The 22,814-nt window shown below is 50.3% G+C and overlaps 1 protein-coding gene across 1 annotated transcript in view; it reads right to left on the reverse strand.

Annotated features, from left to right (window-relative positions):
- The window catches only part of vwa8 (von Willebrand factor A domain containing 8), a 387,545-nt gene that overhangs the window by 187,604 nt on the left and 177,127 nt on the right, over positions 1–22,814 (reverse strand). The window contains exon 21 of the mRNA XM_067992504.1: positions 6,445–6,521. Within this exon, the coding sequence (XP_067848605.1) occupies positions 6,445–6,521 (77 nt within the window). The remainder of the gene's footprint in view (positions 1–6,444; positions 6,522–22,814) is intronic.

A 22,814-nucleotide genomic window follows, 5' to 3' on the forward strand; every position in this document is an offset into this window, starting at 1 on the left:
CGAGGGCGGGGGTGGGGGGGGAGAGGGGAAACCCGAGGGCGGGGGGAAGAGGGGAAACCCGAGGGCGGGGGAAGAGGGGAAACCGAGGGCGGGGGAAGAGGGAAACCCGAGGGCGGGGGGAAGAGGGGAAACCCGAGGGCGGGAGGGACGGGAAGAGGGGAAACCCGAGGGCGGGGGGAAGAGGGGAAACCCGAGGGCGGGGGGGAAGAGGGGAAACCCGAGGGCGGGGGGGAAGAGGGGAAACCCGAGGGCGGGGGGGGAAGAGGGGAAACCCGAGGGCGGGGTGGGGGGGAAGAGGGGAAACCCGAGGGGCGGGGGTGGGGGGGAGAGGGGAAACCCGAGGGCGGGGGTGGGGGGGGGGAGAGGGGGAAACCCGAGGGCGGGGGTGGGGGGAGAGGGGAAACCCGAGGGCGGGGGTCGGGGGGGGGGAGAGGGGAGAGGGGAAACCCGAGGGCGGGGGTGGGGGGAGAGGGGAAACCCGAGGGCTGGGAGTGGGGGAGAGGGGAAACCCGAGGGCTGGGGTGGGGGGGAAGAGGGGAAACCCGAGTGCGGGGGTGGGGGGGAGAGGGGAAACCGAGGGCGGGGGTGGGGGGGAGAGGGGAAACCCGAGGGCGGGGGGAAGAGGGGAAACCCGAGGGCGGGGGGAAGAGGGGAAACCCGAGGGCGGGGGGAAGAGGGGAAACCCGAGGGCGGGGAGGGGAAGAGGGGGAAACCCGGAGGGCGGGGGGAAGAGGGGAAACCCGAGGGCGGGGGAAGAGGGGAAACCCGAGGGCGGGGGGAAGAGGGGAAACCCGAGGGCGGGGGGAAGAGGGGAAACCCGAGGGCGGGGGTGGGGGGAGAGGGGAAACCCGAGGGCGGGGGTGGGGGAGAGGGGAAACCCGAGGGCGGGGGTGGGGGAGAGGGGAAACCCGAGGGCGGGGTGGGGGGAGAGGGGAAACCCGAGGGCGGGGGTGGGGGAGAGGGGAAACCCGAGGGCGGGGGTGGGGGGAGAGGGGAAACCGAGGGCGGGGGTGGGGGGAGAGGGGAAACCCGAGGGCGGGGGTGGGGGAGAGGGGAAACCCGAGGGCTGGGAGTGGGGGGAGAGGGGAAACCCGAGGGCTGGGGTGGGGGGGGAAGAGGGGAAACCCGAGTGCGGGGGTGGGGGGGGAGAGGGGAAACCCGAGGGCGGGGGTGGGGGGGAGAGGGGAAACCCGAGGGCGGGGGGTGGGGGGGGGGGGAGGGGAAACCCGAGGGCGGTGGTGGGAGGGAGAGGGGAAACCCGAGGGCGGGGGTGGGGGGAGAGGGGAAACCCGAGGGCGGGGGTGGGGGGGAGAGGGGAAACCCGAGGGGCGGGGGTGGGGGGGGAGTGGAAACCCGAGGGCGGGGGTGGGGGGGGGGGGGGGGGGAGTGGAAACCCGAGGGCGGGGGTGGGGGGGGGGGGGAGTGGAAACCCGAGGGCGGGGGTGGGGGGGGGGGGGGAGTGGAAACCCGAGGGTGGGGGTGGGGGGGGGGGGGGGGAGTGGAAACCCGAGGGCGGGGGTGGGGGGGGGGGGGGGGGAGTGGAAACCCGAGGGCGGGGGTGGGGGGGGGGGGGGGGGAGTGGAAACCCGAGGGCGGGGGTGGGGGGGGGGGGGGGGGAGTGGAAACCCGAGGGCGGGGGTGGGGGGGGGGGGGGAGTGGAAACCCGAGGGCGGGGGTGGGGGGGGGGAGGGGAAACCCGAGGGCGGGGGTGGGGGGGGGGGGGAGAGGGGAAACCCGAGGGCGGGGGTGGGGGGGGGGAGAGGGAAACCCGAGGGCGGGGTGGGGGGGGGGGGGAGAGGGGAAACCCGAGGGCGGGGGTGGGGGGGGGGAGAGGGGAAACCCGAGGGCGGGGGGTGGGGGGGGGAGAGGGGAAACCCGAGGGCGGGGGTGGGGGGGAAGAGGGGGAACCCGAGGGCGGGGGTGGAGGGAGAGGGGAAACCCTGAGGGCGGGGGTGGGGGGGGAAGAGGGGAAACCCGAGGGCGGGGGTGGAGGGAGAGGGGAAACCCGAGGGCGGGGGCTGGGGAAGAGGGGAAACCCGAGGGCTGGGGTGGGGGAGGAGGAGAGGGGGAAACTCTGAGGGCGGGGGAGAGGGGAACCTGATGGCCGGGAAGAGGGGAAAACTGAAGGTGGGTGAACGATTCGCAGAGGGGGAACCAGTGGTGGGACGAACTTTGATTCCACCAGTAACTAACAGTAACTCACTGAAATTGCACCAATAGTAACACTGGTAACACTCAGATTCCCTCATAACCAACAGTCATACAATAACTCACTGATAGGTTATATGAAACTGGTAATAAGTGTAACGCCCAAATATCTTACCTGTAACTAGTAGTAACCCTATAACTTGCCTTGGAACCATAGCCAGAATTCCCCTGCACTGCACGAGGTGCGGTCAGGCTCCTCAGTCGATGCCTTTTTTAACAGGCCCGATGTCTCTCCCTATCTCCTTGGACTCCAGTTCCATGTGAAGGTGACACTCTGACCTGGAGCCTCAGTCAGAGCCGATCTGTACTTGGACTTCACATGACTAAACTGGCCTGTACAGACCGACCTGAACCAAACCGAGAGATCGCACAAAGGGCAGCGGGCTCGGTGTTAGGGGCACTTCTCACAGGGCACATCGTCCCAAACTCAGCTCAGCACCAATATTTCTAAACCACTCGTAGAATTATAGAAATTACAGCACAGGAGGAGGATATTCAGCCCCCCGCCCCGCCACCCCACCCCCCACTCTCTCCTATAACCCCATACCCCCCAGTTACTTTTTTATTTATCCTTTCTAAATATTTTTCCCATTCCCTTTTAAATGACATTTTAGTCTCTGCCTCAAAGCTATTTGTGATGAAGCCTCCCACAGTCTAATAGCCCTCAATTCGAGAGCCTCCCACCTCCCTTCCTCCTTGCTTTTTCCAGTGAGAATCCTCATTCTCCGTCCCCTTGATTCCCATTCACCCACCAGTGGAAATGTCTTTCACAATTTACCCACAGAGAGGTCCCAGGTTTCACTCACCTCTTTACTGGCTGCTCCTCTCTCAGCGCCGCTCCCCACTCATCATGTTGTTGCTGCTGCTCCTGGCTCTGCAGCAAAGCGGATCCCCACGCCCACCCCAGATCGAGCCCCAATCCTCCCGAGCCCAGTCTCCCTCTCTCCCAATGCCCAAGCCCCAATCCCCATGATTTCGTCCCTCATTTCCACGACCATCCATCCCGGCCCCCCTTTCCCCAGTCTCTCCCCAACCCCCCTTCCCCAGTCTCCCTCTCTCCCCCGACCCCCTTTCCCCCAGTCTCCCACTCTCCCCGACCCCCTGTCCCCAGTCTCCCACTCTCGCCGACCCCCCTGTCCCCAGTCTCCCACTCTCCCCGACCCCCATGTCCCCAGTCTCCCTCTCTCCCCGACCCCCTTTCCCCAGTCTCCCACTCTCCCCGACCCCCTGTCTCCCTCTCTCCCCGACCCCCTTTCCCCAGTCTCTCTCTCTCTCTCCCTGACTCCCTTTCCCCAGTCTCCCACTCTCCCCGACCCCCTGTCCCAGTCTCCCACTCTCCCCGACCCCCCCTTTCCCCAGTCTCCCACTCTCCCCGACCCCCTGTCTCCCTCTCTCCCCGACCCCCTTTCCCCCAGTCTCTCTCTCTCTCTCCCTGACTCCCTTTCCCCAGTCTCCCACTCTCCCCGACCCCCTGTCCCCAGTCTCCCACTCTCCCCGACCCCCTTTCCCAGTCTCCCACTCTCCCCGACCCCCTGTCTCCCTCTCTCCCCGACCCCCTTTCCCCAGTCTCTCTCTCTCCCACTCTCCCCGACCCCCCTGTCTCTCTCTCTCCCCAACCCCCTTTCCCCAGTCTCTCTCTCTCTCCCCGACTCCCTTTCCCCAGTCTCCCTCTCTTCCTGACCCCCTTTCCCCAGTCTCCCTCTCTCCCCAACCCCCTTTCCCCAGTCTCTCTCTCTCCCTGACTCCCTTTCCCCAGTCTCTCTCTCTCCCTGACTCCCTTTCCCCAGTCTCCCTCTCTTCCTGACCCCCTTTCCCCAGTCTCTCTCTCTCCCCGACCCCCTTTCCCCAGTCTCCCTCTCTCCCCGACCCCCTTTCCCCAGTCTCCCGCTCTCCCTGACCCACTTTCCCCAGTCTCCCTCTCTCCCCAACCCCCTTTCCCCAGTCTCTCCCTGACTCCCTTTCCCCAGTCTCTCTCTCTCCCCGACCCCCCTTTCCCCAGTCTCCCTCTCTCCCCGACCCCCTTTCCCCAGTCTCCCGCTCTCCCTGACCCACTTTCCCCAGTCTCCCTCTCTCCCCAACCCCCTTTCCCCAGTCTCTCCCTGACTCCCTTTCCCCAGTCTCTCTCTCTCCCCGACCCCCTTTCCCCAGTCTGCCTCTCTCCCCGACCCCCTTTCCCCAGTCTGCCTCTCTCCCCGACCCCCTTTCCCCAGACTCTCTCCCCGACCCCCCTTTCCCCAGTCTCCCTCTCTCCCCGACCCCCTTTCCCCAGTCTCCCTCTCTCCCCGACCCCCTTTCCCCAGACTCTCTCCCCGACCCCCTTTCCCCAGTCTCCCTCTCTCCCCGACCCCCTTTCCCCAGACTCTCTCTCTCGACCCCATTTCCCCAGTCTCCCTCTCTCCCCGACCCCCTTTCCCCAGACTCTCTCTCTCGACCCCATTTCCCCAGTCTCTCTCTCTCCCCGACCCCCTTTCCCCAGTCTGCCTCTCTCCCCGACCCCCTTTCCCCAGTCTCCCTCTCTCCCCGACCCCCTTTCCCCAGTCTCCCTCTCTCCCCCGACCCCCTTTCCCCAGTCTCCCTCTCTCCCCGACCCCCTTTCCCCAGTCTCCCTCTCTCCCCGACCCCCTTTCCCCAGACTCTCTCTCTCGACCCCATTTCCCCAGTCTCCCTCTCTCCCCGACCCCCTTTCCCCAGACACTCTCTCTCTCTCTCTCTCTCTCTCCCCCTCGACCCCATTTCCCAGTCTTCCCCTCTCCCCGAACCCATCCCTGACCCACTTTTACACCAGGACCGTAATATTTTACAGGATGCACTGCAGCAACTCACTAAGGTTACTTTGACAGCAGCTCCCTCCCCTGCGTCCTCTACCACCGAGAAAAACAAGAGCAGCAACATAGTGGGAACACCACCACCTCCAAGTCACACACCATCCTGACTTGGACATATATCGCCATTCCTTCATCGTCGCCATGACAGAACCCTTCTGCTCCCTCACACCATTGTGCAAACAGCGCCAGCACATGGACAGCAGGGGTTCAAGGGAAGGTCAACCACCTTCTTCTCAGAGCAACTACAGATGGGCAATAAATACAGCCTTGCTGGCGTTGCCCAAATCCCAAGAATAAAAAAAAATTATATCACTATAATATCTCTGCTATTTTTAGTAAACAATATTTATATGCCAGGAAATTTTTATCTCAGTAGCTGGCTTTCTTCTTGCATCAAGCACATCCATAATTTTTACATGCAACTGCATAGCCATAGCTCTGTGTAATGCTACCCCTGTGATTTTTAACAGTAGTGCCTGTATTAGGGACCAGTCGCAGGAAGATGAGCTTACTGAGCATTTCTACATTGGACAACACAAAAATGAGTATGGTTAATTGTGAGGCAAAAACTATTTCCACTGGTCAGTGAGTCGGTAACTGGAGGGCATTAATTTAAGATCATCACCAAATAAGCGAAGGCAGAGATTAAGAGAATTACTTTTCTCTTCTTGCACAGAGGGTTGTTAGGACATGAAATGCCCAACCAGAAACAGTGCTGGAAGCAGAATCCATGACAGCTTTTAAAAGAGAAGTGAATAAATATTTGATCAAAATGATTTGAAAGGGTGTGGACAAAGGGCAGGAGAATGGGACTAAGGGGATAAGTTCTTTCAGAGAGTGCAATGGCCTTGCTATAAAATTCTTCACAAATCACTGTGGGATACTCACTTGATATCCTTTAGAGGTAAATTAAAGACATTACAATAGAAAATCTCTCGAGGAGCTCAGGGAGAGAACAGTGCAGAAAATATGAAATTGTTTGCAACAAAATAAAATTGCATGAGATGGAAGATCACGTAACAATAAATCAATTTTACAAACCCTGAAAAAAAACCCTAGAATAATGCTTCTACTTTGCACAGTCTTATTTGAAAGAACATATAAGATATCCAAGATTATGAGGCTCCACTGCTTTGTGGCAGTGAGTGCGAGTCGAGGATTGGGGCAATAACATCATCACTTTATCTTGAGCCAGAGCCAACTCTACCGAGGCTCTGCACCGAGACAGAGCCTCTCAATGTTGGCCAAGGAAGAACATGCATGTAAACTGTTGGCGATGGTGATAACAGTTCAAGGGAAATAGCTACTGTTCTAGGGCAGTTGTTAACAAAAAGTTGGGCCCTCAGTAAAATGAGGTAGCTCCAGCATAACGCATGCTACTTATTATTTGAATATTCCAGTCAGTTTTTACCTGTGAAGCTGTAAATATTCTCTGGGTCTGTTCAATAAATGCAGGAAATGGTCAACAATCTTGTTCTTGCCCACACCCTGTATTAATAAAAAAAAAAGCGATTAGTAGCAAATAATAACTGCAAGAAACACGGTCAGTGCCTAATTTGTTATTGGATATTGATTTTAAGCAAAGCTTGGCTTTAACTGGAGATTGATGTCATGCGGTGGTGGCACTTTAGTGGGAGCAGCGAACGCACAGTTTTAAAAGTAAACATTTGGATGGTGCAGCTGGGCATTGGGATAGTCTTTGGTCACACATGGGTTTGCATGGGTGATTCTTCACATTGAAAACTTCATGGATATCCATGCTATAAAATGGACATGCAGAGCAGAAACAAGAAGCTTCACAGAGAGTGGGAACTGACAGAGAGGCAAAATCATGTTCCTTAGCGATGGATTGTACAGCTGCACTGAGAGGGGTTTGGGAGAATCTTTCTATCTGGACATCATACATGGCGTGGGGAATGGGGAGAAAAAAAATTCAATTTAGATTCATTGTCAAAACTTTTATGGAAGAAAAAAATGACTGACGAGTAATTTAATTTTGCACCATCTAAGCTTTTGAATATTGATTGACAGGGACATCTTTCAAGAGACATGCTTTCTTATCCATTTAAAGAGATTTTTTGTCGCCATCTACAGCCATTCCAGCACCGTAATGGGTTAGCACACTGCCCTTTGACCTCTGGGACTTGGGTTTGACGAGAGCTCAGGTTGAAGGGATGAAATCCTTTCTTCTGTGTCTATAAAGTTTCTGTGTGAAGTACTGCAGTCTCAAAGTGCCTACAAATTGGCAAGTTCCATTCAGAGAGCCACAGGGACAGTTGGTGTGAGAAGTTGAACTTGTTGAGGTAGAGGACAGGAAACTTTTATCTGGCCATGCTGTATCTGCTGGGAGTGCTTTATAACGGCAGTGGCTGAGAAGTGTTTCTTTCACTAATACTTAAGTACAAAATCCCAGCCCCACCCCAAAAAAATGAACAAATTTTAAAAACTCTCAAAAAAGTAATGTAAAAAAATAGCTGTATCGTACAATGCTGGGGGTGAAGCTTCTGACAAGAGAAGCATATTTATTTTTAATTCATTCTTGGGATATGGGCATCGCTGGCAAGGCCAGTATTTATCTGCCATCCCTAGTTGCCCTCGAGAAGGTGGTGGTGAGCCACCTTCTTGAACTGCTGCAGTCCATGTGGTGAAGGTTCTCCCACAGTGCTGTTAGGAAGGGAGTTCCAGGATTTTGACCCAGCGACAATGAAGGAACTGCGATATATTTCCAAGTAGGGATGGTGCATGACTTCCCATGCCCCCACTGGCCTCGTTGTTCTAGGTGGTGGAAGTTGTGGGTTTGTGAGGTGCTGCAGTGCATCCTGTAGATATTGCACACTTCAGCCACGGTGCGCTGGTGGTGGAGGGAGTGAATGTTTAGGCTAGTGGAAGGTGTGCTGATCAAGCAGACTGCTTTGTCCTGATGGTGTCGTGCTTCTTGAGTGTTGTTGGAGCTGCACTCATCCAGGCAAGTGGAGAGTATTCCATCACACTCCTGACTTGTGTCTTGTAGATGGTGGAAAGGCTTTGGGGAGTCAGGAGGTGGGTCACTCACTGCAGAATACCCAGCCTCTGACCTGCTCTTGTAGCCACAGTATTTATGTGGCTGGTCCAGTTAAATTTCTGGTCAATGGTGACCCCCCAGGATGTTGATGGTGGGGGATTCGGCGATGGTAATGCCATTGAATGTCAAGGGGAGGTAGTTAGACTCTCTCTTGTTGGAGATGGTAATTGCCTGGCACTTGTCTGGGGCGAATGTTACTTGCCACTTATCAGCCCAAGATTGGATGTTGTCCAGGTCTTGCTGTATGCGGGCTCGGACTGCTTCATTAACTGAGGGGTTGCGAATGGAACTGAATACTGTGCAATCATCAGTGAACAGCACCATTTCTGACCTTATGATGGAGGGAAGGTCATTGATGAAGCAGCTGAAGATGGTTGGGCCGAGGACACTGCCCTGAAGAACTCCTGCAGCAATGTCCTGGGGCTGAGATGATTGGCCTCCAACAACCGCTACCATCTTCCTTTGTGCTAGGTTTGACTCCAGCCACTGGAGAATTTTTCCCCTGATTCCCATTAATTTCAGTTTTACTGGGCTCCTTGGTGCCACACTCGGTCAAATGCTGCCTTGATGTCAAGAGCAGCTACTCTCACCTCAGCTCTTTTGTCTATGTTTGGACCAAGGCTGTAATGAGGTCTGGAGCCGAGTGGTCCTGGCGGAACCCAACCTGAGCATCGATGAGCAGGTTATTGGTGGGTAAGTGCCGCTTGATAGCACTGTCGACGACACCTTCCATCATTTTGCTGATGATTGAAAGTAGGCTGATAGGATGGATTTGTGAAAAAAACATACCTGGGCAATTTTCCACATTGTCAGGTCGACGCCAGTGTTGTAGCTATACTGGAAAGAGCTTGGCTAGAGGATAGTTCTGGAGCACAAGTCTACAGCCGGGATGCTGTCCGGACCCATAGCCTTTGCTGTGTCCAGTGCACTCAGCCGTTTCCTGATATCACGTGGAGTGAATCGAATTGGCTGAAGACAATGATCTGTGATGGTGGGGACCTCTGGAGGAGGCTGAGAAGGATCATCCACTTGGTACTTCTGGCTGAAGATGGTTGTGAATGCTTCAGCCTTGTCTTTAGCACTCACAAGCTGGGCTCTGCCATCAATGAGAATGGGAATGTTCGTGGAGCCAACATCATTCATGACTTGATGTGACAGGACTGTAAAGCTTTGACCTGATCTGTTAGTTGTGGGATCGCTTAGCTCTGTCTCTAGCATGCAATGTTATAGCTTCACCAGGTTAGCACCTCATTTTTGAGTATGCCTGCTGCAGCTCCTGGCATGGTCTTCTACACACCTCATTGAAACAGGGTTGGTTATCTGGCTTGATTGTTATGGAGGAGTGAGGGATATTCCAGGCCTTGAGGTTACAGATTGTGATGGAATACAATTCTGCTGCTGCTGATGGCCCACAGCGCCTCATGGATGCTCAGTTTTGAGCTGCTAGATCTGTTCTCAATCTATCCCACTTATCACTGTGGTACGGTCACATGACACGATGGAGGGTGTCCTCAGTGTGAAGATGGGACTCAGTCACTCTACTGGTAGGTGGTCACTCCTACCAATATCGTCATGGACAGATGCATCTGTGACAGGTAGATTAGTGAGGACGAGGTCAAGTAGGTTATTCCCCTGTGTTGGTTCTTTCATCACCTATCGTAAACCCAGTCTGTCAGCCATGTCCTTCAGGACACGGCCAGCTCGGTCAATGGTGGTACTACCAACACTGAACTCCTCCACCAGGGTATATTCTGTTCCCTTGCTACCCTCAGTGCTTCCTCCAAGTGGTGCTCAACATGGAGAACTGATTCATCAGCTGAGGGAGGGCGGTAGGTGGTAATCAGCAGGAGGTTTCCTTGTCCATGTTTGACCTGAAGCCATGAGACTTCCAGGGCCACTCCCACCCGACGGTATACCATTGTGCCCCCACCTTAGGAATGGTGATAGAGGAGAACGGGGGCACGTGGCTAGGTATGGTTCTGTGAGTACGACTATGCCAGGCTGTTCCTTCACCAGTCTGTGGGACAGCTCTCCCAGCTTTAGCACCAGTCCCCAGATGTTAGTGAGGAGGACTTTGCAGAGTCGACTGGGCTGGGTGTGCCTTCTCTGCGTCCTAATTCGATACGTAGGTCGAAGCCGAGTGGTTCTCCAGTTTTCTCCTCCCAATCCTTTTTTGTAGTGGTTTGATACAACTCTAGGCTACTTCAGAGGGCAGTTGAGTCAACTATGTTGGTGCGAGACCGGGTAAGAACATTAATGAACCAGTTGGATCTTTAAGACTATCCGACAGCTCCATGGTCACTTATACTGATACCGGATTCTTTTATTTTTTAATCCGAATTCAAATTGTCAAACTGCCATGGTGGGATTTAAATTTCTGTTCTCTGTATTCTTAGTCCGGGCCTCTGTATTGCTAATCCAGTAACCTAACCACTGCCCTACCATACTCTATTCATACAACATGGAGAAACATGTCTCTTATACAGCCACCAGTATAAGTGCTTTAAACTGAGGAACCACGGTGAAGGGCCGAGTTCCATTGTGCAAGGACCAAAAAGAATAATAAAAATGGTGAGGTAAACCAGGCAGTCGTGAGTAGGTAACAGGTTTTAATGGAAGAAAAATAATTGAGGAAGGTAACCAGTTTCAGTTTAGAAATCGTGGGATATGAGTTGGAGCAGGAAACTGCAATGAGTTTTGAGAGAGCAAACGTAGGTTTGCATTGCGGGCCTACTAATGGGTCCCATGCATGAGAAGAAAATGGTTGTCAATCCCAGAGAGGTAATTACCGTTGATAAGTGACTTTTCAGTTCAGGGGTGAAGATTTCTCTTTGGCCTGATGAGGGTTTCATACTGCACCTCTCAGAGCAGCAGTTCCACTGCCTCCATGGGTCAGGCGCCCTGTTGTGCCCTTCCCTTGGATTTGGGATGGAGTCAGCGGGAGGTCAAAGAGTGAGCGGAAATTCCATCCTAACACACATCTGCAGGCACAACCGTGGCGGGGAATTTCTGCCCCAAAGCTTCCGCTGTTGCAGAAAAACTTAAATAATTGCAAGAGAAAATTCAAACTCACTACAAAAATCCCAGAATCCTGTTGAAAATTTTGCCTCCCTCAGGAACCTAGAGATTAAATTTTGCTCATTTCCTGGAGCACGCCATGTCTGCACTCCTGGGCAGTTCAAGTGTGGTCTGTCCCACCAGAAATGCTCCCGACAGCAGAAATATCTCAACTTTGCACCCAGATTAAGCAGCTGGTGAAGGAGGCGGCTGGTATATGGCACTGGGGTTGGAGCTGGGCATGACTCGATGAAGGCAAGTGCCCGCTGTACAGCTAAGGAGGACATTCTGAGGTATGGGACTGCAGTTACTGAGGGGCGTTACCTGGAGAACACATATGAGAACACGCACTAATATATCCAGGGATTGGTGACTACTTTGATTAGGTTGCAGAGAGACAAGCAGCAACTACCGAAGATCTGCACCTCCAGCTAGTGGGGTTGTATCCCAGCTGTGGTTATCTGGGATGGCTTTAGTGCACTCATGAGGAGTTCCTGATATTTGCTGTATGCTGAGTGTGGACTCAGAACCCGTGCTTGTCAGATGTCAAGCTGTACTGCACTGAAACAGCCCTTATCTAAGTCACAAATGACATCCTATATGACTGTGACCGTGATAAACTATCCCTCCTCATCCTTTTCGACCCGTCTACAGCCTTTGACACAGTTGACCACACCATCCTCCTCCAACTCATCTGCTCCGTCGTCCAGCTGGGTGGGACTGCGCTCGCCTGGTTCTAGTCATATCTGCCCAGTCGTAGCCAGAGAATCACCTGCAACGCCTTCTCTTCCCACTCTTGCACTGTTACCTCTGGGGTCCCCCAAGGATCTATCCTTGGCCCCATCCTATTTCTCATCTACATGCTGCTCCTTGGCGACATCATCCAAAAACATAATGTCAGGTTCCACATGTACGCTGACGACACCCAGCTCGACCTCATCACCACCTCCCTTGATCCCTCCACTGTCTCAGATTTATCACACTGCTTGTTCGACATCTAGTACCAGATGCTCAAAAATTTTCGACAGCTAAATATTGGGAAGACCGAAGCCATTGAAGCCAGTCCGAAGCCAGTCTTTGGTCCCCGCCACGAAGGCCGTTCCCGAGCCACCGACTCCATCTCTCTCCCTGGTCACTATCTGAGGCTGAACCAGACCATTCGCAACCTTGGCGTCCTATTTGACCCTGAGATGAGCTTCCGACCATATATCTGCTCCATCACCAAGACTGCCTACTTCTACCTCCGTAACATCACCCATCTCCGCCCCTGCCTCAGCTCCTCTGTTGCTGAAACCCATATCCGTGCCTTTGTTACCTCTAGACTCGACTATTCCAATGCTCTCCTGGCCGGCCTCCCATGTTCCATCCTCAATAAACTTGAGCTCATGCAAAACTCTGCTGCCCATACCCTACCTCGCACCAAGTCCCGTTCGCCCATCTCCCCTGTGCTCGCTGACCTACATTGGCGCGCGGTCCGGCAACGCCTCAATTTTAAAATTCTCATCCTTGTTTTCAAATCCCTCCAAGGCCTCGTCCCTCCCTATCTCTGTAACCTCCTCCAGCCGTACAACCCTCTGGGATCTCTGTGCTTCTCCAATTCTTGCTTCTTGCGCATCCCCAATTTTAATCGCTCCACCATTGGCAGACCAGCCTTCAGCTGCCTAGGCCCTAAAATCTGGAATTCCCTCCCGAAACCTCTCCATCTCGCTCCTCCTTCAAGACATTCCTTACACCTACCTCTTTGACGAAGCTTTTGGTCATCTGTCCTGATATCTCCTTATGTGGCTCGGTGTCAAATTTTGTTTGATAACGGTCCTGTGAAGTGCCTTGGGATGTTTTACTACATTAAAGGCTCTATATAAACGCAAGTTATTGTTGATGTTCAGTCTAATGATGAATCAATGACTACCCTTCTCGGCAGTGGGCTGGAAGAAGGTTGGAGCCAAGTCAACTCTCAGCGGCGGGGAAGCTGGTCTTTTCGTGCCCATCAATTTCGTATGTTGGTATATCCAGTAACATAACTGAGCTAGACAGGTCTGCAGAAGACCAGCATATAGCTGACATGATGATTGACCAACCAGTCTGCCTTATTAATGGGACCTGGAGGGATAGACCCGACCCTGGGTGTTGGGATTCTTCCCACTTGGTCCCTGCAAGTCGATGCCCTAACATGTAGGGTGGTCGTGGCTGACCAAGCTTCTTGGTGCTCTATGCTGGTAAGTGGTTAAAATTCACACACTTGGAGGTCCCTAGGTCTTGGCTCTGTCAACCTGTGCCTAAGCTCTTTGGACTTAGTAAGTAGGGTGTGCCCCTCTGGGTGAGACAGTACACTTCATATTGGGCAAACAGAAAGTCTACCTATGTGGAATTCTCAGTCGCTTGGTGTGGAAACTCCAAAACATGGTGATGACTTTCATGTGCCGGACACCTGGTTGACAATAAAAAAGAACTTGAATTTGTCATACGGTATACTCAATGGCTCCCAATGTATTGCCCAAGGAAGGGTACCAGATTTGCCTCCGGTTCCTCACAGTGATATGAAGGGGAATCATCTGTACAAACAGAAGTGGGTTACTCATCACCCATAGTGAGGGGTGTGGATGCAAACCTGGGCTAAGTGCGAGCAGACTGAAGATTACCCCCTTGAAGAGGTCCAGTATGATGTTCCCTTATTTTACATAGTATTTAGTACCAACTGTCCGTAAGCATCTGAGTGCCAGTAGCTGCTACTGAACTCTTGGCACTGAGGAACATGAAAGAGTCCTTGGCACCAGTGAGCTTTATTCAACACTAAGTCCCCAGCATCAACTGAAGTCGTCGAGTCCTCAGCACAGCATTTTGCCGAGACATCTTTGGTACGAATCAGAGTCAACGAATGTTCAATAAGGCTCAACTGAACGTGATTACATTTAGTAGGCTGACTGTGCTTCGTCCATCTTGTTTTGAATATTGTGTAAACACTTCCTGTGAGTGTTTCTCCAGAACCTGAAGCAAGTCAGGGGATTATGTTTAGGCAACAAGCATTTTATGCAATGATCGTAATTGTAAACAGACTGCTGTGTTTCACACAGCATTTAAAGCCTTTAGCAGCCGTTGGAACAGATATTGGCCTAACTATGGAGGCACTTTGTTTGCTTTGATTTAAGCTCTGTATTATTACATGGGTCAATGCCGAAGGGTGGACTGTGCAACCACAGCGCAGCTGCGCCACATACTGTGTGGTGGGGGGGGGGGGGATTCTAATTTGTGTCTTAGCCCCTTGTATGTTAATGTTCCTGTTTCTTTTTGCCTGCTTTGGTGGCTCTCCATATGGCTGTCTAAAGAGCATAGGATTGGTCTTTGGTGAGGTTAAGGTTCGTGAGCCAGTGTCTACACCTGAAGTTCTTGGAAAAAAGAACACAAATATCCAGACAGGCCTGATTAACCAGCACAATGTTTGGTGCTCTAATGTCTGTCTATTCCAATCTACTCTTCTAGAGAGGCTGAAGACTTGGTTCCAAACATTTGACAACAAGAGGCTCGACACAAAGAGCAAAGAACCTTTAGGTGGGGAAAATCAAGCTGGCACAATGACGTAGGACCTAGGGTGTACGAGTAGGAGATCACATGCAACACTGCCTCTCTGCAACATCATGACAGCACGTTTGTGCGAGTGCTCAGTGTGCAGTTGCCTAGGAATTTACAAGGGTTCAACTTCCAATCGGAGAAGTCGGTGTACAAATATTTAACCTGCTACTTTGAAACAGGTGTTAACCTGCTGATATTAAGGGCTGAGACCTGTGTAAAAATAGTGCACACAGGAGTATAGTACAAATGCATTAACTGTACAGGAGTGTGGCTGAGTGGAAGTTCTATGCTATGATGTTTGGAGGATGCAGAATGTAGAATGTTTTGCAGCCCCAGTTATATGCATCCAAGAAGCAGGGATTAAACAGTCGCTACCGTACCTTAATGCTCAAATTTAATCCCACCGGGAAAACCATTGATTTCTTGAAGCAACGGACTTCCAAGCCCCACAGATAAAATGCAACATTAAAGTGCATCTTCAGAATAATCATATAAAGAAGCATGGAAATCAGGAATAGCTTCCATATGTACTCAGACCTACATTCCAGAGTTGTTACAGATACTCCAGAATCGTGGGAATTACAATCTGTAACCCAACAGAACATTATGTTCCTTGGCCCAAAAGCCCAAGGCCACAGGCAACTCGCTGTGTGGTCACAATGTGTTAAATTGGAACATTCTTGGGAGACCACTGGAGGCATAGGCTGAGCTGGAGGGGTTTCAAAATCACGTGCATCAGACAACATGAAAATGTTTGCCGTGTTTGGAGCTAACTCTCCACTAAAATCCTTTGATCCTGTTCCAAAGAGGCCAAGTCCAAAGAGTTTATCCAATGGAAGAGATGGCTGAAGAAGGAGCTAAGAGCCTTTGGAGGGATTTTTCGACTACTTTAATATTTTATTCAGATTTCAGATGCGCAAATAAAAGAACAAGAACTTTGAAGCACACATGACGAGGATACATGGAAAACTATGGTCCAAATAAGTTAAGATGGGGGTCACAAATAGAAAGCGTGAAGTCAATCAAATTGCACTCACAACTGGATCTGGGACAACTTTCCAACAACCTGATATTCGAGGGCATTCTGAGAGTATGTGAATATAATAAATGCTGTCAGCTGGGCTCAGTTGGGAGCACTCTCACCTGTGAGTCAGTTCCATTGCTTTCATACCCTTTTTATAATGGAGTGCCCAAAATTATACATCTTATTCCAAATGTACATAAGAACAGGAGTAGGCCATTCAACTCCTCGAGCCTGTTCCTTCATTCAGTTAGATCATGCCTGATCTGTATCTTAACTCCATTTACCCGCCTTGGTTGCATATCCTTTAATACCCTTACGTAACAAAAATCTATCAATCTCAGCTTTCAAATTTTCAATTGACCCGCAGCCTCAACAGCTTTCTGGGGGAGGGAGTTCCAGATTTCCACTACCCTTTGTGTGAAGAAGTGCTTCCTGACATTACCTTTGAATGGCCTAGCTCTAATTTTAAGGTTGTGCCTCCATGATCTCGACTCTCCCATCAAAGGAAATAGTTTCTCTCCATCTACCCTCTCAAACCTTACTTCCCCATATTGAATTCCATCTGCCACAGTTTTGCCCACTCCTTTCATCAATGTCCCGTTGCAACTTTCTGCTCCCATCTACACTATTTACTGTGCTACTTAACTTAGTGTTGTCAGCAGACTTGGATATACGACACTCTATTCCTTCATCTATGTCATCAATAAATATAATGAAAAGGTGAGAGCCCAGTACAGATCCCTGGGGACACCACTGCTCACGTCCTGCCAATTGGAGTACAGACTCAATATCCCTACTCTCTGCCTCTTACCTCCTAACCAATGTAGTCTAAGGTCTTATACATATTCAATATTTTGGATTCTATGTCTCGAAATACAAAACTAAGGATTCTGTTTGCCCTTTTTGTGACAGTATCAACTTGCACTCCCATCTTTAACAAAGTCTATCTGCACGCCACGGTCATTTGGCTCCTTTGCTCCATTTAAAATATTCAAAGTGTATTGGCGTTTCTTTTTCTAACTTTTGAAACGTACCATTTCACATTTTATCTACTTTGAACTGCATCTGCCACCTATCCGCCCATCCAACTAGCCGACCTATGCCTCTCCTGCTGTCTTTCCCCATCCTGGTCACAATTTACCATACTCAAAATTTGCTATTATTGTCAAATTATGATATTGTTCCCTTAATTCCTAAATCCAGATCATTTAAGTATATAGTAAATAAAAGTGGCCCCAACACAAACCTTGTAGAATATCATTTAATGCACCTTTCCATTCAAGAAAATCCCTTTTACTCCTGTCCTTCAATCATCTCTCTAAACTCAGGGAAATGTGGCCATATAGCTAGGCATAGAAACGGAGAAAATAGGAGCAGATGTAGGCCATTCGGCCCTTCGAGCCTGCTCCGCCATTCAATATGATCATGGCTGATCCTCTATCTCAATATCATATTCCCACTCTCCCCCCATACCTCTTGATGCCTTTAGTGTATAGAAATCTATCTAGCTCCTTCTTAAATATATTCAGTGACTTGGCCTCCACAGCCTTCTGTGGTAGAGAATTCCACAGGTTCACCACCCTCTGAGTGAAGAAATTTCTCCTCATCTCAGTCCTAAATGTCCCACCCTGTATCCTGAGACTGAGACCCCTCCTTCTGGACCCCCCAGCCAGGGGAAACATCCTCCCTGCATCCAGTCTGTCTAGCCCTGTCAGAATTTTATATGTTTCAATGAGATCCCCTCTCATTCTTCGAAACTCGAGTGAATACAGGCTAAGTCGACCCAATCTCTCCTCATATGACAGTCCTGCCATCCCAGGGATCAGTCTGGTGAACCTTCGCTGCACTCCCTCTATGGCAAGTATATCCTCTCTTAGGTAAGGAGACCAAAACTGCACACGATACTCCTGCTGTGGTCTCACCAAGGCCCTGTATAACTGCAGTAAGACATCCTTGCTCCTGTATTCAAATCCTCTTGCAATGAAGGCCAACATACCATTTGCCTTCCTAACTGCTTGCTGCACCTGCATGTTTGCTTTCAGTGACTGGTGTACAAGGACACCCAGGTCCCTTCGTACATCAACATTTCCCAATCTATCACTATTTAAATAATACACGCCGATCTGTTTTTCCTTCCGAAGTGGATAACTTCACATTTATCCACATAATACTGCATCTGCCATGTATTTGCCCACTCACTCAACTTGTCGAAATCGCCTTGAAGCCTCTTTGCATCCCCCTCACAACTCACGATCCCACCTAGTTTTGCATCATCAGCAAACTTGGAAATATAACATTTGGTTCCCTCATCCAAATCATTGATATATATTGTGAATAGCTGGGGCCCAAGCACTGATCCCTGCAGTACCCCACTAGTCACTGCCTGCTACCCCAAAAAAGACTCATTTATTCCTGCTCTCTGTTTCCTGCTCTCTGTTAACCAATTTTCAATCCATGCCAGTATATTATAGCCAATCCCATGTGCTTTAATTTTGCACAATAACCTCTTATCTGGGACTTTATCAAAGGCCTTCTGAAAATCCAAATAATGGATGTGCATTTTCCCTTAAAAGATGTAATGATCTCTGCCTCAACCACTCCCTGTGGTAAAGCGTTGCATGTTCCAACAATCTTCTGTGTAAATAAATTTCTCTTAACCTCTCTCCTCACTCTCAGTGACAATTTTAAATTGATGACCCTTCATCGCTGACTCCACAACCAGGAGAAATAGTCCTTCCTTATTTTCTTTTTTATTCGTTCATGGGATGTGGGCATCGCTGGCGAGGCCGGCATTTATTGCCCATCCCCAATTGCCCTTGAGAAGGTGGTGGTGAGCCGCCTTCTTGAACCGCTGCAGTCCGTGTGGTGAAGGTTCTCCCACAGTGCTGTTAGGAAGGGAGTTCCAGGATTTCGACCCAGCGACAATGAAGGAACGGCAATATATTTATCGCCGTTCCTTCTAGGTGGTAGAGGTCGCGGGTTTGGGAGGTGCTGTCGAAGAAGCCTTGGCGAGTTGCTGCAGTGCATCCTGTGGATGGTACACACTGCAGCCACAGTGCGCCAGTGGTGAAGGGAGTGAATGTTTAGGGTGGTGGATGGGGTGCCAATCAAGTGGGCTGCTTTGTCCTGGATGGTGTCGAGCTTCTTGAGTGTTGTTGGAGCTGCACTCATCCAGGCAAGTGGAGAGTATTCCATCACACTCCTGACTTGTGTCTTGTAGATGGTAGAAAGGCTTTGGGGAGTCAGGAGGTGAGTCACTCGCGGCAGAATACCCAGCCTCTGACCTGCTCTTGTAGCCACAGTATTTATGTGGCTGGTCCAGTTAAGTTTCTGGTCAATGGTGACCCCCAGAATGTGGATGGTGGGGGATTCGGCGACGGTAATGCCGTTGAATGTCATGGGGAGGTGGTTAGACTCTCTCTTGTTGGAGATGGTCATTGCCTGGCACTTGTCTGGGGCGAATGTTACTTGCCACTTATCAGCCCAAGCCTGGATGTTGGCCAGGTCTTGCTGCATGCGGGAATGGACTGCTTCATTATCTGAGGGGTTGCGAATGGAACTGAACACTGTGCAATCATCAGCAAACATCCCCATTTCTGACCTTAAGATGGAGGGAAGGTTATTGATGAAGCCCCGGAAGATGGTTGGGCCTAGGACACTGCCCTGAGGAACTCCTGCAGCAATGTCCTGGGGCTGAGATGATTGGCTTTCAACAACCACTACCATCTTCCTTTGTGCTGGGTATGACTCCAGCCATTGGAGAGTTTTCCCCCTGATTCCCATTGACTTCAATTTTACTAGGGCTCCTTGGTGCCACACTCGGTCAAATGCTGCCTTGATGTCAAGGGCAATCAATCTCACCTCACCTCCGGAATTCAGCTGTTTTGTCCATGTTTGGACCAATGCTGTAATGAGGTCTGGAGCCGAGTGGTCCTGGCGGAACCCAAACTGAGCATCGGTGAGCAGGTTATTGGTGAGTAAGTGCCGCTTGATAGCACTGTCGACGACACCTTCCATCACTTTGCTGATGATTGAGAGTAGACTGATGGGGCGGTAATTGGCCCGATTGGATTTGTCCTGCTTTTTGTGGACAGGACATACCTGGGCAATTTTCCACATTGTCGGGTAGATGCCAGTGTTGTAGCTGTACTGGAACAGCTTGGCTAGAGGCGCAGCTAATTCTGGAGCACAAGTCTTCAGCACTACAACTGGGATGCTGTCAGGGCCCATAGCCTTTGTTGTATTCAGTGCACTCAGCCGTTTCTTGATATCACGTGGAGCGAATCGAATTGGCCGAAGACTGACTTCTGTGATGGTGGGGATATCGGGAGGAGGCCAAGATGGATCATCCACTCGGCACTTCTGGCTGAAGATGATTGCAAACGCTTCAGCCTTGTCTTTTGCACTCACGTGCTGGACTCCGCCATCATTGAGGATGGGGATGTTTGCAGAGCCTCCTCCTCCCGTTAGTTGTTTAGTTGTCCACCACCATTCATGACTGGATGTGGCAGGACTGCAGAGCTTTGATCTGATCCGTTGGTTATGGAATCGCTAAGCTCTGTCTATAGCATGTTGCTTCCACTGTTTAGCATGCATGTAGTCCAGAGTTGTAGCTTCACCAGGTTGGCACCTCATTTTTAGGTATGCCTGGTGCTGCTCCTGGCATGCTCTTCCACACTCCTCATTGAACCAGGGTTGGTCCACTGGCTTGTTGGTAATGGTAGAGTGAGGAATATGCCAGGCCATGAGGTTACAGATTGTGCTGGAATACAATTCTGCTGCTGCTGATGGCCCACAGTGCCTCATGGATGCCCAGTTTTGAGCTGCTAGACCTGTTCTGAATCTATCCCATTTAGCACGGTGATAGTGCCACACAACACGTTGGATGGTGTCCTCAGTGCAAAGACGGGACTTCATCTCCACAAGGACTGTGCGGTGGTCACTCCTACCAATACTGTCATGGACAGATGCATCTGCGACAGGTAGAATGGTGAGGACGAGGTCAAGTAGGTTTTTCCCTCGTGTTGGTTCACTCACCACCTGCCGCAGGTCCAGTCTGGCAGCTATGTCCGTCGGGACTCAGCCAGCTTGGTCAGTAGTGGTGCTACCGAGCCACTCTTGGTGATGGATATTGAAGTCCCCCACCCAGAGTACATTCTGTGCCCTTGCTACCCTCAGTGCTTCCTCCAAGTGGTGCTCAACATGGAGGAGGACTGATTCATCAGCTGAGGGAGGACGGTAGGTGGTAATCAGCAAGAGGTTTCCTTGCCCATGTTTGACCTGATGCCATGAGATTTCATGGGGTCCAGAGTCAATGTTGAGGACTCCCAGGGCCACTCCCTCCTGACTGTATATCACTGTACCGCCACCTCTGGTGGGTCTGTCCTGCCGGTGGGACAGGACATACCCAGGGATGGTGATGGAAGAGTCTGGGACGTTGGCTGAAAGGTATGATTCTGTGAGTATTCACTCTATCAAAACTCTTCCATCATTTTAAAACCTCTATTAAATCTCCTCTTATCCCTCTCTGCTCCAGTGGAAATAGTCCCAGCATCTCAAGTCTCTTCTCATAACTATAGTTCCCCACCCTGGCATCATCCTAGTGAATCTGAGTTGTACACTCTCTATGGCTTTAATGTCCTTACTGTAATGAGGCACCCAGAGCTTTAAATGTGGCCTAACCAATGTTTTGTACAAATGTATCATTATTTCTTTTGGTCAAACACCAAGATCCATTAGTATTGACAACTTGAGATATATATACCTATAAGGAGAATAAGCTTGAAAGCTCCTGGCTTAAAGGGAACAGACTCCCTTTGACTTCCCTCTATTAGTCTCTGGGCTTAATCCCATGCCATTTATTACTGTGAAGAATAACTACTTTTCTGTACATGCCTAATCCTGAATGTCAAAATAAAATCAGATGGTCCCTGTCACTTAAAACCACAGAATTTTAAAAAAGCAATGAAGGGACTGCACGACAGTGATATTTTTCACTCAAATACACTGTCATCTGATTTGTTTGAATTGTTATTTAATTAGAAAGCTTTCTTCATTACACTAGTGAACTATTTCAAATTTGCTCAGAATTCTCACAAGCACACAGGTCATTATCAGTGTCAATTTGTGCTATTCTAATATGAGTGAGGTGAACATGCAAATTAACCTTGACTGCTGATGCTGTTTCCATGAAAATATTCTTTTTCAAATGAAACATTTACAATTGGTGCAATAAGTGTTTTCATTTGATTAGTGCAGCTGCACTTCATGCCTTTTGTCGAGCAGCAGTTTAAACTAATTGCAAGTCACAAATAACTTGTATTGAAACTCGCTGATATGCAAATATATGCAAATGTCACAAAAATCACTGGATAATGAAGCAGAAAATAGTTTTGGAGAAAATCTCCTGTATCACAGCCATGTCTACAATTTATAATGATTTTTTAATCATCATTAAAAATGAATGGATTTTTTCAAGCAAACTACGCCTAGTGCTTTGATTTTTAATACGTAGTGCAGCACAAATCTGGAAAGGCTAGCAAAGCACTGCAATGACCCAACCAAAGCTGAACAGCAAAGCTTTGAAACTTGCATTCTTGAAGATTGTAGTTCTGGGCACTCCTTTACAGGAAAGATATTAGTGCCAGGGAAAGGGTACTCAGAAGGGTACCAAGGATGAGAGTTATGAAGAAAGAAAGAAAGACAGACTTGCGTTTGCATAGCGCCTTTCACGACCTCAGGACATCAGTTCTGGGCATCTTTCTAATTAAATAGGCAGCATTGCAAGCAGTGTAGATGGAAGCATAAAATTAGAGAGAGATATTAATAGATTAAGTGAATGAGCAAACCTGTGGCAAATGGATTTCAATGAAGGCATGTGAGGTCATCCACTTTTGACCAAAAAAGGATAAATCAGAGTATTTTCTAAATGGTGAAAAGCTCAAAACAGTGGAGGTCCAAAGAGATTTAGGGGTCCATGTACATAGATCAGTAAAATGTCATGGACAGGTACAGAAAATAATCAAAAAGGCTAATGGAATGCTGGCCTTTATATCTAGAGGGCTAGAATACA

Source organism: Heptranchias perlo, chromosome 11, assembly GCF_035084215.1.
Source record: "Heptranchias perlo isolate sHepPer1 chromosome 11, sHepPer1.hap1, whole genome shotgun sequence".
In the NCBI taxonomy this organism is placed as follows: Eukaryota; Metazoa; Chordata; class Chondrichthyes; order Hexanchiformes; family Hexanchidae; genus Heptranchias; species Heptranchias perlo.